The 14,921-nt window shown below is 49.3% G+C and overlaps 1 protein-coding gene across 2 annotated transcripts in view; it reads right to left on the bottom strand.

Moving 5' to 3' along the window:
- Positions 1-14,921, bottom strand: part of LOC144149812 (uncharacterized) — an 85,634-nt gene that overhangs the window by 41,367 nt on the left and 29,346 nt on the right. The window contains exons 2-3 of one of the 2 annotated variants that reach the window (XM_077681464.1): positions 10,101-10,209; positions 2,017-3,877 (exon numbers count right to left, since the gene is read on the bottom strand). In XM_077681464.1, the coding sequence (XP_077537590.1) occupies positions 2,017-3,877; positions 10,101-10,119 (1,880 nt within the window). In that variant the 5' untranslated portion in view covers positions 10,120-10,209. The remainder of the gene's footprint in view (positions 1-2,016; positions 3,878-10,100; positions 10,210-14,921) is intronic. The other variant, XM_077681465.1, reaches the window with a different exon arrangement.

The raw sequence follows: 14,921 nt of genomic DNA, 5'->3' as shown, positions 1-14,921 counted from the left end.
TGCACAGCCATCGCGCACGCCGTCAGGCCTCTGAGTCAACTCTGCGTGCCGTACGAATTCTTCTCGCACGATACGACGCACAATCTCAACGAGGTCGCCTGACGCGGCCACATCAACTGCAGCGACAGTGGTGACATTGGCAAGACGTCCAAACTTGGTCGTAACGCGCCGCATCTTCAAAGCTTCAAACGTCCTGCAGTGCTGGATCACGTCGGCCGTAGTGTTGAGCTGATCTTTGATTATCAGAAAGTTGTAAACATCTTCGGCGTTGCCTTTAAGAAGGTGACCCACTTCCCCGAATTTACGATCAGGCATAGCTGCAGCACGCCTTCAATGTATGCCGTGCATTTCCCCCGAGAGTTGAGCTTTTTGTAGCAAGGTCTGTTCGGATTTTTTTTTGGCTGCGGAGTCACCAGAACGCTGCCTGATTTCCGTTAAAAAGCCATCCCAACTGGTGGCAGTTGCTTCATTATTTTCGAACCAAACCAACGCTGTGTGAGTCAGGGAAAACGGAACATGTCGAGCTGCATGGTCGCGTCCCATCGGTTGTATCGGCTTACTCGTTCGTAATGCCGTAGCCAATCGTCGACATCCTCACCGGATTCGCCAGAGAAGTCGCGGGGTTCTCGTAAATGTTGCAAGGTGGTCAGTGGAGCCATGCGCTGAGCTGGTTCGTTGGGCATCTCCGGCAACGATGGTGGTAGACCAGCGACTCCTCAGCTCCGGCGAAGAACCTGGGTGTGCTGATGATCCGTCGTGGTGTACCCAGCACCTCTACCAGAATTGTTACATGCCGGGGACGACGGTTTATTTCAAAGTAAACAACGGGGAAGGAATCTCAGTATGTCCGACTGCAGCCGCGAACGCTAGCAACCTCGTCTTCCTCTACCTTGCCGGCATCTTCCTTTAATTTGTTGGTCAATTCCTTGGGTCACTTGACCTTGCGGACCGTGAGTAGACAGCGTAACAGTATCACTTCAATGCTAATGTGCTGTTATCACACTCGTATCGTTTACTCTCTGGCTCATAGTGTCGTCACTCCTGCCTGTAGTAAATCACTAAAGCGCAAAGTTTTAGTTTTTCAATATTTCTTGCATTTTTTTCGGTAGAAAAATATTCCCGGGTTCTGGAATAGAGCTTAGCTGAATTACCAAAAACCATTCCCCCAATTTACCAAAGCTGTATTTTGTCATCACGGCCACTTTAATATCCAGTTTTATGTTCACGTGCAAGTTGCACAGATCAAACACGGCAGAAACCCGCTCAATGTAGCTCTACAGACTTGTCAGTTTGTCAATTGTCAAATGGAGAGGTTAATCAGTGTACGTTTAGAGCGCGGACCAGAGAGCGCGGCCCTATGATCGCTCTTCAGTGGAAACCCTCATCAAAACAGCTGCTGTTCGTGAGAGCTATTCGTGCTCATCGCGAAAACTCATTGGCTGTCTCGTACCTGGAGCTCGTGCGGTCGGGTGTTCATCTGGAGGCGGAATAGTGGCAGAACCCCACTGCTACATGTGCACGGTATCCAACACCAGACGTGGCGTAGCTATTCACTAAGCCAGCCGCGCCGTGATCTCTTAGGCAACCCCGCACGTGTCGCGGTGACGAGATCCTGTGGGACTGTGGACAGATCTCCGCAGGACGTTTTTTTTCTCTCTATCGCGAACGTTCCCCTGTCAGTCTTTTGCTACTCTTAACGCTTCTACCTTCAGCCTTGTTTCGTGCTCATGTTTCTGCTGTCTGCCTTTTCTTTTCGCCCGTCATGCATAGAGATCTTTATGTGTGGACATAGTCCCTGACTGGGAACATTCATGCCAATCCTGGGCCAATTCATTACAGTGCGTACTAGACTTCAACCCTCAAAAATACTGAATATAGAAACTATTTACACAACACTTCAAACGCAGCATGGTGAGATTGCTCGGGACCCTGCTGTTAGCGCAAACCAATCAGTACAAATTTATTTCAGCTCGCCTTGAAATAGCCGAGACTCTCTTCAGAGGACACAGTACGTACCTGTCACGCCGGGCACTCCTTGCAAAGTCGGCAGCATTGGTCAGCAAACCGCAGTTTCGCCTTATCGTGTCCCAAACCTTGAACCAGCATTTCTTGAACTTGTTGTACGTGTAATAGGGCGCGCTAACACTGAGGAGGGTGTAGTTGTCCGCTATGCCTGTTGACAACTTTCGATAAAATGCACGTTCTGCAGAGTCCGTTGCGCTGAGGTACACCCTGCTGATGTTCTTGCTTGCGCTGATGGCATCGACCAGATGCTTGGTAAATGTGGAAAATTTAGGGCTGTTTACCCTCACTCCGATTCGTACGTCCCTCAGGCTTGTATTACGAGCCAGGCCGTCCATCAAGCCTTCCTGGCAGTCAAACATCAGTGTGTCCGACGAAGCACTCAGAGTGAGGGTCTTGAGCGAGTGAGTCGCTCCGAGAAAAGTGGCGAGAACCGAAGACAGTACGCCATCTAGTAAAACTGGGATGTCAAAGTTCAGGTGCAAGCACGTAACGTGGCCGAGGGAGGGCAAGCGTTCTAATATCCCGGAAACCGCTTCCCTGTTGTCGTTTCTGGCACTCACTACAAGACATGAGAACGCCTTGCACGCATACCTCTCGTCAAACTCTTTCTCGGTGAAGGAGGTGCTGAATGACACCTTCTTATCCGCCCTGCTTTCTTGGAGGGCAGCATAGAGCTTGCCGACAAGAAAAGGAGGAGCCTTGCCCATTGCTTGGATGCTCAAATTCCTGAAATTTTTCTTGGCTGGCAGTGCCTCAAACAACTCTTTCCACTGGCCCTCATCCCAAAAATCAATAGGCAAAGCAACTTCCTGAAGGGTGTTATTTCCAATCAGTGCCTTGACGCAGCGGTCGCAGTCGGCCTTATCGGGGCATCCTTGCACAAGGGAACGCGTCGTTGAATAATCGTCAAATTTATACTTCAAGCTCCGCAGAACTCCGTTTTCTTCAAATATCTTTGATACAAACTCGACATCCGATTGGTCAAGTTCTGGGAAATCAAAGACCACAGCGACAATGCTCTTGTTTGCCAGAATCGCTCCGAGAATGCACTTCAGTGGCACACTGTGCCTGTCCTGCGAAGCCACAGTCAAGCTATTCAACGAGACACTGTTAGTCAACCACTTCGTGAATGCTGCCTGCGCACAAGGTGGGGACTCGGCGATGAGGTGGCTAGGCAGCACAAGTTCCTTCAAGGAGCAGGTCTGCGCGAGGCCCCGGAAAAAGCCCTCAGAACTTAGACCTTTATGGCATTGTTTGGAAACCCTCAGTGCAGTGAGAGACGTCGTGGTCTGAAGAAACGTAGAGAGTCGAGAAACCAGAGTCCGCGAATGTTTCGCGTAGCCTGAGAACTCAAGCTCTCGCAGATGAGGCAGCGAGAGAGCGGCAGTAGCAAGGTCTTTACCTGTGATCCTACTAAAAAACTCCAACTTCACACTCGTGATCGATGAGCTTGCTCGGAGGGCATCCGAGAGGATCTTGAGGTGTGCCGCAAAGAGATGGATGTTGAACTCAACATTGGACACACAGCGGTGGCTCTTCAGAAGCTCGCATGCAAGCAGGGTAACCAGATGCAGCTGTTGTGACGAGCAATATTTCCGATTCGCATCACGAAAGAATGCCAGGGAGAGCTTTCCGCTGGTTCCAGGCACCTCCTTCAGCTGCCAGGAGGCCAGGCAGAAGAACTCGTTCCAAGCGGACAGATGGTCGACAATCTGGCAAGGGGTGTCTTCGGTAGCAGTGCACGGCAGCCTGAAGTTGAGGATTTGTCCGGTAATTTGTCCACTTAGGGTCTCCATGGTGGACAAGGCGTTTGGGCCAGCACGTTCCTCGTCTTCGCCTCGTGCCTCGGATTCTGTAGAGTTAGAAAGAGAAGCATACATAACCCATGTGTAAAGCACGTTGTTTTATGGTGAGGAGGTTATCGCGAATTAGCGGAGAGGAAACGAAGCGAGTGAGGTCAGACACGGACTTTATTGTCGAGACAAATACATAACCAAGTACACAAATAACCCACACACTAATCCAATAATAGACTTAATGTTCTATGAAAAAGTCCCGCTCGAAATAGTACGGGCTCACGGTTGCATGACCTCGATAGCGTTGTTGAGCCGCCGAGTAGTGCGCTTGGTCGGTGTGATGGCCGCTGGCGCTGTATCACCTTCCTGTTGGCGCTGGCCCGGTGCGGACGTTGACGATGTCGTGTCGCTGTTTCCCGCGCGCTAGCCGGTCCACGGAGAAGGTTGCGTTGCGGACGTTGCGAGGACTTGCAAAGATTGAAGGTGGGGAAGACGATCCGGTTTGGCGTTGAGTCTCCTGGGCGTTCGCGTCCAGCTGAGAACTCTGCGAACCGCATACCTCCGGCCTCTGGTTTGCCACCTCCTCTTCCTCTTCCTACGCCCCCCGCCCCCCCCCCCCCCCGGCACTCTTTAGACGTGTTGTTGTTGTGGTTGTTGCTGCCCCTTTAGATACGGCTCATACCCAATCAGGGGATCGGCCAATCAACAGAGGACGGTTAAAATAAATGGAATTCTTATCTAATTACGAGACGCTTAGAAAAGATCATTTAGACCGGTTGTAAAGAATTTTGGTTCCATAAACGACAGAAAAAAAACTGAAAAATCAAGGCGAGGGTGGCCAATCGCAATCATAAACTGAATCTATTGGAATTTTCAATGAAGCCCAGGAGGGCAGAGCATATATACCGGCGGCAGAACCCCATTTCGGATGCCCCGAATGATAGTAGAGCCGGCACTGTTAAGTATATCCCCAAACTTCAAAGCGGCACCTCCAGGGACTGACATCTGAGTCTTGGAAAACGTCGACATGTCAAGAGGTAGTGTTCTACATATTCGTCTTGGTTACAATAGCTGCACAAAGCTGTTGGCGCCAGACGAGGTCTGTGTAAGTACATATTTAACTGGGGTACTCGACAACGTATGGCTGTAATAATGACCTCAAAGTTGCGTGAAGGGCACCATTCAGGTTTCCATGAGAATTTCAGATGATTAAAATCTCTTAATGACAATAAATCTGATTCTTGCTGTTCTTGGAGCTTCAGCATCTTACGGTACCTAGCAGAGGTTATTAAAGGTGTCGGCTCAACGACGTCTACTACAGGCCCAGAAAGTGCGATACTTGCTAGAGAGTGGGCGGTCTCCTTGAGTGTGATCCCCGCATGACCAGGAAAAGGTTAACTTCAGTGAGGTGAGGTGGCAGGACAGACCGAAACGTCCGCATAAGGTGAGTGTCTTTAGGGGAAGAAGGGCTAAGCATACAGAAAAAAGAATCTGAAATTATGATTGGAGATGTAATTGATGCATCCAGCTTTCGTAGTGCCGGAACAATTTCCAGGAATTCCGCGAAAAATATGGGGATATAATGAACCAGACGAACCGAAAAAGACCAGTTAAGGGAAAGAGAAAATATACCTACACCAGTTTTTTTCTTCTCGTTGAGAGGCATTTGTATATATTATAGCACCTGGCTGCATGGAGGTCAACTAATCTGGGAGAAGACGATTGAGCAGTCGGGCTGGTAACAGTTTAGCATTTTTGATAGAGAGAGGAGATCTGATACACCGCGCCACTGCCGACGGTGGCCAATGCTTACCCCCTCAAGATCAACCCCACCCACTTAGTGGCTACACGGATCAATCGCTCATTACAGGCAAATTCGCCGTCGCCTCCCACCACCCAACTGGCACCTCTCCAGAGAGGAAGCTACAACTTAGCGGCGGCTCCAAACGAATACTTACCCACATCCCACCCGCCTCTACCTCATCTTCCCCACCCAACACCCTTCCCTCTGTGCCCACTGTCCCCAGCCTGGCATTGTCTACCATATACTCTGGGAGTGCCAACGTACTCCGGAGTTTCCCGCAATTCCCAACCCCACCTACGAGCAGTGAAGGGCCTCCCTGGCCAGCCCAGACCCGGAAACCCAGCTCAGCCTGGTGACCTGAGCAAGGACAGCCAGCCGAAATCAAGGCATCCCGGACTAGGGATGCTTTCCACAGGGCGAGGCCCATTCATCAGCCTCCGCTTGACAAATAAAATATTTATTCTCTGTCAAGATATGGAATAACCTGATTTATTAATACACCCAATGGAGAAAGGAAGCTCGTACCAAAGTGCTTTGCGGACATAAGGATCTGGGCCACTGGTGCACCAGAAACGGACCTGGTTCAGCCATAAAGATAAACTGCTCCCTGTTCAACCCAGAGCTATATGCTCTGAGAAAAGTTCGCACAGTAAGTATCCGGAACCTATTAGACAGAGGAGGAACGCGCGCTTCAAAGTAAACTACTGCATTAGCTTCATTCTTAGGTAACCCAAAGCAGCAGCGAAGAGCCTGGCGCTCCAGAATAATCAGACGATGTAGCTTATACGCCGCGGACCCAGCGAATAGCACACACCGAAACTCTAAAATAATCTTGGCCGGTTCACCTAAGCACGCGCACGTTTTTTTTGTTTTTTTTTTTCACTCCTTTTCAGCCAGAAAAAGCGCATCCTCGCACCACGCTTTCTAAAGGGCCACGAAGACGAAATACAAGATTGGTTCATTAAAAAGACTGCTTTGTCCTGATAGCAACGACGCCAATTTTATCGCAAACTTCGAACAAATATTAGCGATAGTAAGGGGAAAAAATATGAACCAGCGAGAAGAGAGAGAGAGAAGGCTCTTTATTGGAAAAGCAGAGAGGTTTGCCGGCATTTACAGACGCCTACATGCTTCTCTGCTGTGGGTTAAGGATGGGGGAAGAAAAGGCCCAAGGAAGAGCTGGGCAGGAAAGAAAAGGAAAAAAAACTGTTGTGTACTTGGCGCGGTAGCGGACTTTTGTTCTGAGCTTGGGCCACATAATTTACAATTTTGAAATTAGGCCAATTTCATCCAAATAAGAGAATAAACTTCGTAGAACTTGGTGCTGCTTTGACGAATGAATCCATGGTCCTAAAATATTTCTGAGAGTATTTGGTCCCTGTTCTAGACGTTCCATGCTTTCTAGGAAGTGGGATCTCGGTTCCATGTCGGCCGCACATTCTAATAAAATGTGTTCAATTGTTTCGACGCAACCACAATTGTCGCAGTGCGGATTTGGCGTCGCTCCAAGGCGAAATAGGTAGCTATTTGTGTAGGCACAGTTCAGGCGTAGACGATGGTACAACGTTTCCAGGTTACGAGGAAGCTGTGTCGGGAGTCTGCGACTTCCTAGCAGTATCTTCATGACATCACAGAACCATGTTGAGCGATCGGTGTCCACAAACCAAGGTTATGACCAAATAACTGGTTGGGAAATTGTAATGGGGCCATTAGTTCCACCATTAGATCACAGCATTCAAATGCTAACGCTCCAGCTAACCCACTGCTAACTGTTTTAGTGCCAACTGTTCATGTCACTCCTGTCCTTGACGTAACTAGCATAAAATTTGAAACTTTTTCAATATATCTGACGATTTTTCACTAAAAAATAATATTTCGTGGCCACAGCAGAGATGAGTCAGTTACAAAAGCCTACTTCTTACAAAGTGAACAAAGCGATATTTTGTATTCATGGAACCATCAAATGAGGGTTCCGGATGTCACCTCTTAGAATATCACTCAGTGTTCTTATGAGTCAAAGACACATATCCACCTTCTTATGTGAAAACACTCAAAACAATAATTGGGAGAAAGGGGGTGAGAAACTCGCATGCATACGAAGTCCTGATTTCATTTACGCTCTCCATTCGTGCATGCAGAGCAACCTGCAGCATTCCAGGCTGGCACGGACCCAACGAAAAACCGCTCAGAACATTTAGAGCATTCGCTTGAACTACGGGTCTTGTGCTTTGCCTGCAACATCAAGGCCTCCCTTCCAAGTAAGTGATGTTGACAATCTTTCCACAACTCCATGATCGGCGGTCTCCAAGATGAGACAGGCTTTGGCAGAAAGAAAAAAACGGTTTTGTAAACGAAATAAAAGCCTTACAAAAGAAATCCCTAAAGTATGGTTGTTCTTAAAGGGTCCATCAACAATTTATTTTAAAGACGATAGTCTTTCTTAGGCTCCTTAAACGCAGAAATTTTGGTGTGTCTGTAAGTCTGTCTGTCTACCGGTCTGTCTGTCTGTGAATAGATTCAGCCACCCGGCCAAAGTGAAACAAGAGTTGCGCAATAGTCCTATGTACCCACAGACAAATCTAAACGTCCAAGTCCGGTGTCAATGTTCCTATTTCTCACTATTGTTGAACAATAAGAAGAGATTACGCAAATTTAAGGCATAAAATCAATACATAAGCGATATTTGCAATGTTCCTTTATTAAAAATATTATGAATGCTTGGTTTTTGCGATAGCAAATGAAATACTACAACTGCAGAAAACCGTCGCCTGCCGTTGCCCGCGCCAACTCCTGGGGACATTTAAGAAATCAAACGGCAACAGCAACGAAAGGTTCAACTAGATAAGTTCCACGTTCCGCTTGGAACAATCGTGGAGTAGGGCAGCGTAGGTCTATAAACGTTATAGTAGGGTGCCCGCATTCATACGCGTCTCTGCCGTACGGCAGCGCTGGCATCGAGGCACCCGGCTTGGAGCAGTGGAACGCGGTAAATTTAAATTGACTTGAGTAAACCTCTATTGTGTTATCTTGGCAGGAACGAGACGGGAGAGGAACAGCATGAGAGCTGAACGGAAAAAAAAGGGAGGCTTTGACTTGTCAGGGGCGCCAATCGACTACCATTTTTCGTCGACATTTGCAACGAAATGAGCAGATACGCGGCCATTTTTTTTCTCGAGATGAGTTTTGTAGTGCAGAGGAAAGCCCACATTTAATATACCAAAACCAGGAATAATTTTAATGCGGCACAAAAGCAGTGAAAATTTCAAGGTGGCAATGGCTGGCGCCTCAAGTTGCCATTACAACCCACGAGCGCATACGTGATCTAAAACCATTTCTGCCAGCTTGCACTAGTGATGCAAGGCTCGAGAAACAGCAGAGCTGGCGGCCCCTCTCCCTTTGTCGGAAATCCGGCTGTTGCACTTTACATGAATTTCCGAACTTGCCGCTGAAAGTTCTCCACGACTGGCAGGCCCAGATCATTTTATCCGCAGCCTTTCACATCTCTCCCGAAGTGGACCGCGTTAGCACGCGCTAGAACCTGCGGCACCCTTGTTCGGAAATTCAGCGTCTGTAGCGCGAACTCTGCTTCTGTGCTCCCCACTTGAGGCGTGGAAGCACGTGAACTGTTCTCCTGGTATTTTTCTTGCGAGCTCCTCACATGGCGCAAGCCCGGAGAATGTCAAGCGCTCCTCACGAGGCCCACGCTCACGTGCACTCACGCTGAGTTTTTATTAAATGCTCAACGGCGGAAAAGCTAAACAGCTCTGCTGCTAAAAGATTTTCGCCAGATCAAATTCCAGTGAAACGTGCCAAAAACCTAAAACACACATATTTCTGCAGGCTGTAATGGCTGACTTCTTCATTTCAAGGCATTTCCAATGAAACAACTTCAACACTACCTTCCATCTCTGCTAGATCGCCCTTGCTTTCCACAGGCAGGTAGAGTTATCGACCCGAATAAATTTGAAATGCAGTGTGCGTACAGGCTCAAGGGTGAAACGTTGCATCCAAAACAGCATTTGATAGGTCACTTAATACCCTTTAACTTTGAAGCAAGAAGCACAACTCAAATTGTCATTTGTATAATGGTTTCCAGATTCCCTTTCCGTAGGACACTCACTTTCAACAAGGCTGATAGATCGAAATATTTGGATTTCGAACATTTTAGGATGTTATGTGAGTTTTATGCCCTTGGGTTATGTCATTGGGTTATGTGCCTTAAAAGGGCACATAACCCAATTCTAATCAAAGCAGGAACCGGAAGCGATCTGGTGCTTGGTGCCATACATGTCACACCCCACAGGTGGACAAGACGAGAGCTTCCTTTCACCGGCCTTTTTCTTCAGCGCAAACAATGCAAAAAGAACCATGCTGGCAACTGCCATGAGAACAAATCCACAACTCCTTTCGTTGCAAGGAAAGTCGAGGGCTGTGCAGCTGCCTAACAGACAGAGACCGCGACAGAGCAACCTCACCACTGGGCTCCCAATCCATGATGCTGCAGGTGGCCTCCTTGTTGAACTGTTCCAGGCCCCAATCCCAACTCAGCAGGCAGCCCTTCTTCCCCAGAACATCATCTGCATGCTGATAAGCAGAGGGGGGATAGGGGCTAAGGCGTTGCGCTGCTGAGCACGAGGTCGCGGGTTCGATTCCCGGCCGCGGCGGCCGCTTTTCTGATGGAGGCGAAAAGCAAAAATGCCCGTGTGTACGAGATTTCGGCGCACGATAAAGATCCCCAGGTGGTCAAAATTAATCCGGAGCCCTCCACTACGGCGCGCCTCATCGCCTGCGTTGCGTCGGCGCGTTAAACCCTACAATCAATGAATCAGAGGGGGGATAGGGCACAAGGTAATAAATACTCGCTGTGCAATGAAGGTTAGAGCAAAAAGACGACGACACTGGTCAGACCTGTTGATTAGGCTGGGGCGTACTTGGAAGTTAATTATTTGAACGCGTGGCTGAAAACAAAGAAACCTAAAACACAAAAAATTAAAGAATATTGGCACCCGAAGTATTCATTTCTGGAGAAAGAAGGAAACGCCATAATTTGGCCGTTAAACGCCATAAATTCGCAACTTCCTCGAGTGAGCCAGATTGCCATTTGTCTCGTTCACATTCCGTTTAGGGAGTGCATAGCAAAACTGGTTCTGCACCACACGATATTCCAATTTTTACTGCTGCTTAAGGCAATGTGTTTTTGTGCGCAATGAATAGGCCTTTCGTACTACCCTTTTGTGCTTTTCCTCCCCAGTACTCTAACCTCCTCAAGCTGACCTACACATGCCTATGATTTACCTCTGCTTCTAAGCCTTACGGCATTAGGAAGCCAGATATCTCTTTCACATGAAGTGAGACAGGGGCTATCATAATCCAATATTCTAAAGTCAACCAGTCCTGTATCGTTTCTGCTGAAAATACAGGTAGCAGCACATGGGATAGGAGCCCTTTCTCAAACAACTTCTCCCGCATTCAAACAGCAGGGTTCTACCATTAGAATTGACGCAAAAGTTTTTTTCCGCGACACGGGCCTTCCCAATTGGTCTTTTTGATTCCATTTTTTTGCGTCACTTTATTTCCCCTATGACCTTTTACCTCCCTCATAGTTTCCTTGACTTCCTTCAGACATTTACAGTGCTTCACATATTCGCTGTTATTCTGTTTTGCTCCGTCACTGCATGTAGGCAATTTCCACAGAGTGTACCACCATATGTAATTAAAGGAGCCATGAAGACAAAATACAAGTTCGGTTCATTGGAAAGACTGCTGTGTTACCATAACAGTGATACCGATTCCATCGCAAACTCCCAAAAAATAACGGAGGTATCAAAATACGAAGCAATAGCAACCACATCGCCACATTTATAGCAATTTCTATACGTCACAGGGAAGTGCCTATTGTGAAACGCTGCTTGGTTCGTCTGCGATATTTTGTGGTGGTTTCACCCTTAAACTACAGGACACCGCTATTATTCGAGGGTTGATGGACGGAGACCCCCCGGAGGAACCGTGCGACGTCGAACCGCCGGCGGGCACCCTCTCCAGGAAGCGCGCCAGCCTCCCATCTGACGCGGGACACCGAGGACACCGAGCTGTATTCAGCGCCCAGTTACGAGGACTACGACGATGGGTTTCAACTGTACCTGGGAAAAAGGGCGAAAAGAAGGCTCCTCACGGCTTCTTCGCGAACGAGCACCTCGACTGTGAAGCCCGTGCCTAAACACCCTGTGCACACGAAACTGTTCGTGCCGGAGGCCAAGGTGCACAACATGAGGCTGCTCAACAAGCAAGCAGTCTCCGCGTTCCTCCAAGCTACTGTTCCGGGTGAGGTCAACGACGTGAGGATAAATTACCTGCGGAACATCTTGGCCATCGACGTGGAGAATCGGAGTGCACTGGAGGTTTTGCGAAGATTACGTCACTGCAAGACATACAAGTGCGAGCCTATGCCACTCCGTATGGAGACACGAAAGTAGGCGTCATTTATGACATCGGTACGTCTATCCCTGAGAAGGACCTGCCAGTACTGATCAAACCTGCGGATGAAGGTATTGTCATCAGACAAGTAAGCCGCATTGGTACGTCCAGGTGCCTGAGGGTTGTTTTCAGGGGCGACAACGCTCCCGCCCATGTTAAGGTGGGTCATTTCCGTCAGCCTGTCCGACCTTATCTGCCGAAACCCCTGCAGTGCCACAAGTGCATGAGATAGATAGATAGATACAACTCTATTTGAGCTATTGAGGTCACCGTTGAGGCGGCCTCCGACGGGGTGGTCCCTTATTCACAGGGCCCATAAACGGCCAGCACCTCCAGGCCCCGGGCTACTAGGGCCGCGTGGGTCGTTGCGGCGGGGCTGGACCGTAGGATCTCCCATCGCTCTTTGGGGGAAGAAGGTAGGGGTTGTTGGATGAGGATGGGATTTGTGGGATGTGGGCTTTGAGTGACGTACACTCGCCAATGACGTGTTGCAAGGTGCCTTTTTCTTCACGACAGAAGGGGCCTGTGTCTTCATATTGTTGTGGGAACATGGTGTGTAGCAATGTAGGGTGGGCCAGCGACTCCGCTTGAATTCTTAATATTGTCTGCTCTTTCCGTGTTAGTGTACGATGGGGTGCCGCCAGTGCGCGCCTGTCCTCCCTGGATATTTCTGTTATGGCTTTGAAGCTAGTGACGGGAGTCGGGTGGTCTTCTCCTCCACTCGCCTCCTCCTGCGCCCGGCGTGCCATCTCTCGGGCGTAGTAGTCGGCAATTGTGTTGCCGATTAATGAGGAGTGAGCGGGTGCCCATACGACCTCGACTACCCTTTCTGGTGGCTCTCTCTTGTTCATGATGTTTGCTGCCAAGGAGGAGATCGAGCCCTTCCGGTAGCTGCTGTAGGCCTTCTTGCTGCCAGTGACCATGCGCTCGACGCCGGGTTGAAGTAGCGCTAGTGCCATGGCCACGTCTTCCACTGTGGTCCGGTCTCGTGTCCTCGTGGATACCGTGGTGATTAGCCTGTTTCTAGACGTTACGGCCACTGCTGCTCTGTCGCTTCCCTGTAGTAGGGATGCGTGCGTGTACAAGTCAGGAGCGTTGTCGCCGAATCTGCTCTCCAGAGCTGCTGTTCGCGCCTTTCTTCTTCCCTCGTCCTCTCCCGGCGTCATATTACGTGGAAGGGGCTTTCACGTGACTTTTCTCGCCAGTGTTCTGGCATGAGGGCCGGTGTTGGCGTCAGCTCGATCTTCCATCCTATCTTCTGGAGGACCCTTCTGTCATGTTCGGTGCAGCTGAGTCACATCCTCTGGTTGGACAGGTGGGCTTCCACAAGCTCGTCCACGGTGTTGTGGACTCCCATTTCATGCAGCCGTTTGGTGGACGTGTAGATGGGGAGTCCCAGGGCTTACTTCGTTGCCTTTCTTATAAGTATGTCTAGTCCTTCCCTCTGTGTCTTCGTCAGTTGCAGGTACGGTGCTGAATAGGTGATCCGCGAGATGACTAAAGCCTGGACAAGGCGGATTGCGTCGTCTTCTTTGATGCCTCGATTCCTGTTGGCTACCCGTCTCAGCATACCCAGTACCTTTTCCGTGGTTGTTCTTATCTTGGCAAGGGCTGCGTCCGCTTTACCGTCGTTCCTCAGTATGAGCCCCAGTATACGGCGTTGTTGGGTGGGCTTTATCTCGATTCCGTCTATGTGTACAGTGATTTGACTCCTCGTCCTCTTGTTAGCACCCGGTTGGACTACTAAGAGCTCGGATTTTTGGGGGCGCAGCTCAGGCCGCACGACTTAGCGTACTCATGCACCGCCTTCGCTGCTTGCTGCAATGTTTCTTCCATTCACCCCTCAGACCCTGCTCTGTTCGTCCATACCGTGATACCGTCAGCGTAAATGCATGGTCGATTCCTTCAATCTGTTCCAATAGTCGTGGCAAGGGCAGGAGAGTGAGACTGAACAGTAGAGGTGAGATCACCGATCCCTGGGGTGTGCCGCGCTCGCCCAGTGTTGCGACTTGGTTCCTCCTATCGCCAATGTTGCCGTTCTGCCCGTTAGAAAGTTTCTGAAGTAGTGGAAGGTCCTGCCTCCGCATGTCGTTGTGTTAAGGTTGCGTAACACGCTGGCGTGGGTTACCTTATCAAACACTCCTTTAAGATCTAAGATCTAAGACTAGGATGGCCCTTGGTGCGGCTCTCGTGGCCTGTTTGACCGCCAGCTCGTGAAGTTGAATCATAATGTCTGGTGTTCCGAGATGTTTTCGAAACCCGTACATGGTGGCCGGCATTTGTATCGTGGCCTCGAGGTGTTCTTGGAGCCGTCTCAAGACCATGCGTTCCATTACCTAGCCGACGCAGGATGTCAGCGATATCGGCCTAAGGTTGTCCACCGACGGGGGTTTTCCAGGTTTCGGTATTAATGTAACTTCAACTTCTTTCCATTCGTCCGGCAACGTCGAGGTCTCCCAGGCAGTATTGATATACTGTAAGAGTTCGTTTGCTGTTTTACCACACATGTTAGATAGGAGCTTATACGTAATGTTGTCCGTGCCGGGGGCGCTTTTCTTGTTGCTGTCGTCGATAGCCGCCCATAACTCTGCGATGGTGAATGGGCGATCTAACTCTTCGTTTTCGGGTCTCTCGTATTCCTCGGGTGGGGGTGAATTCCTTTCTCGGTGTGCAAGTACTTCTTTTTAAGTGCTTTCAGGAGTTTAAGTTCCCTGCCTTTATAGTACCTTGGTCAGGTTCCGATTCGTTGTTGTTTTACTTTGTGTTGGGTCAATTAGATGTCTCAGTAGCTTCCACGTTTTACCGGCCGATAACTGTCCTTG

The sequence above is a fragment of the Haemaphysalis longicornis genome, unplaced genomic scaffold (genome assembly GCF_048455015.1).
Source record: "Haemaphysalis longicornis isolate Haplotype H1 unplaced genomic scaffold, Haemaphysalis longicornis Haplotype H1 scaffold_8, whole genome shotgun sequence".
Taxonomy (NCBI): Eukaryota; Metazoa; Arthropoda; class Arachnida; order Ixodida; family Ixodidae; genus Haemaphysalis; species Haemaphysalis longicornis.
The sequence above is the reverse complement of the archived record's forward strand: the minus strand, read 5'-3'. Positions and strand labels throughout refer to the sequence as shown.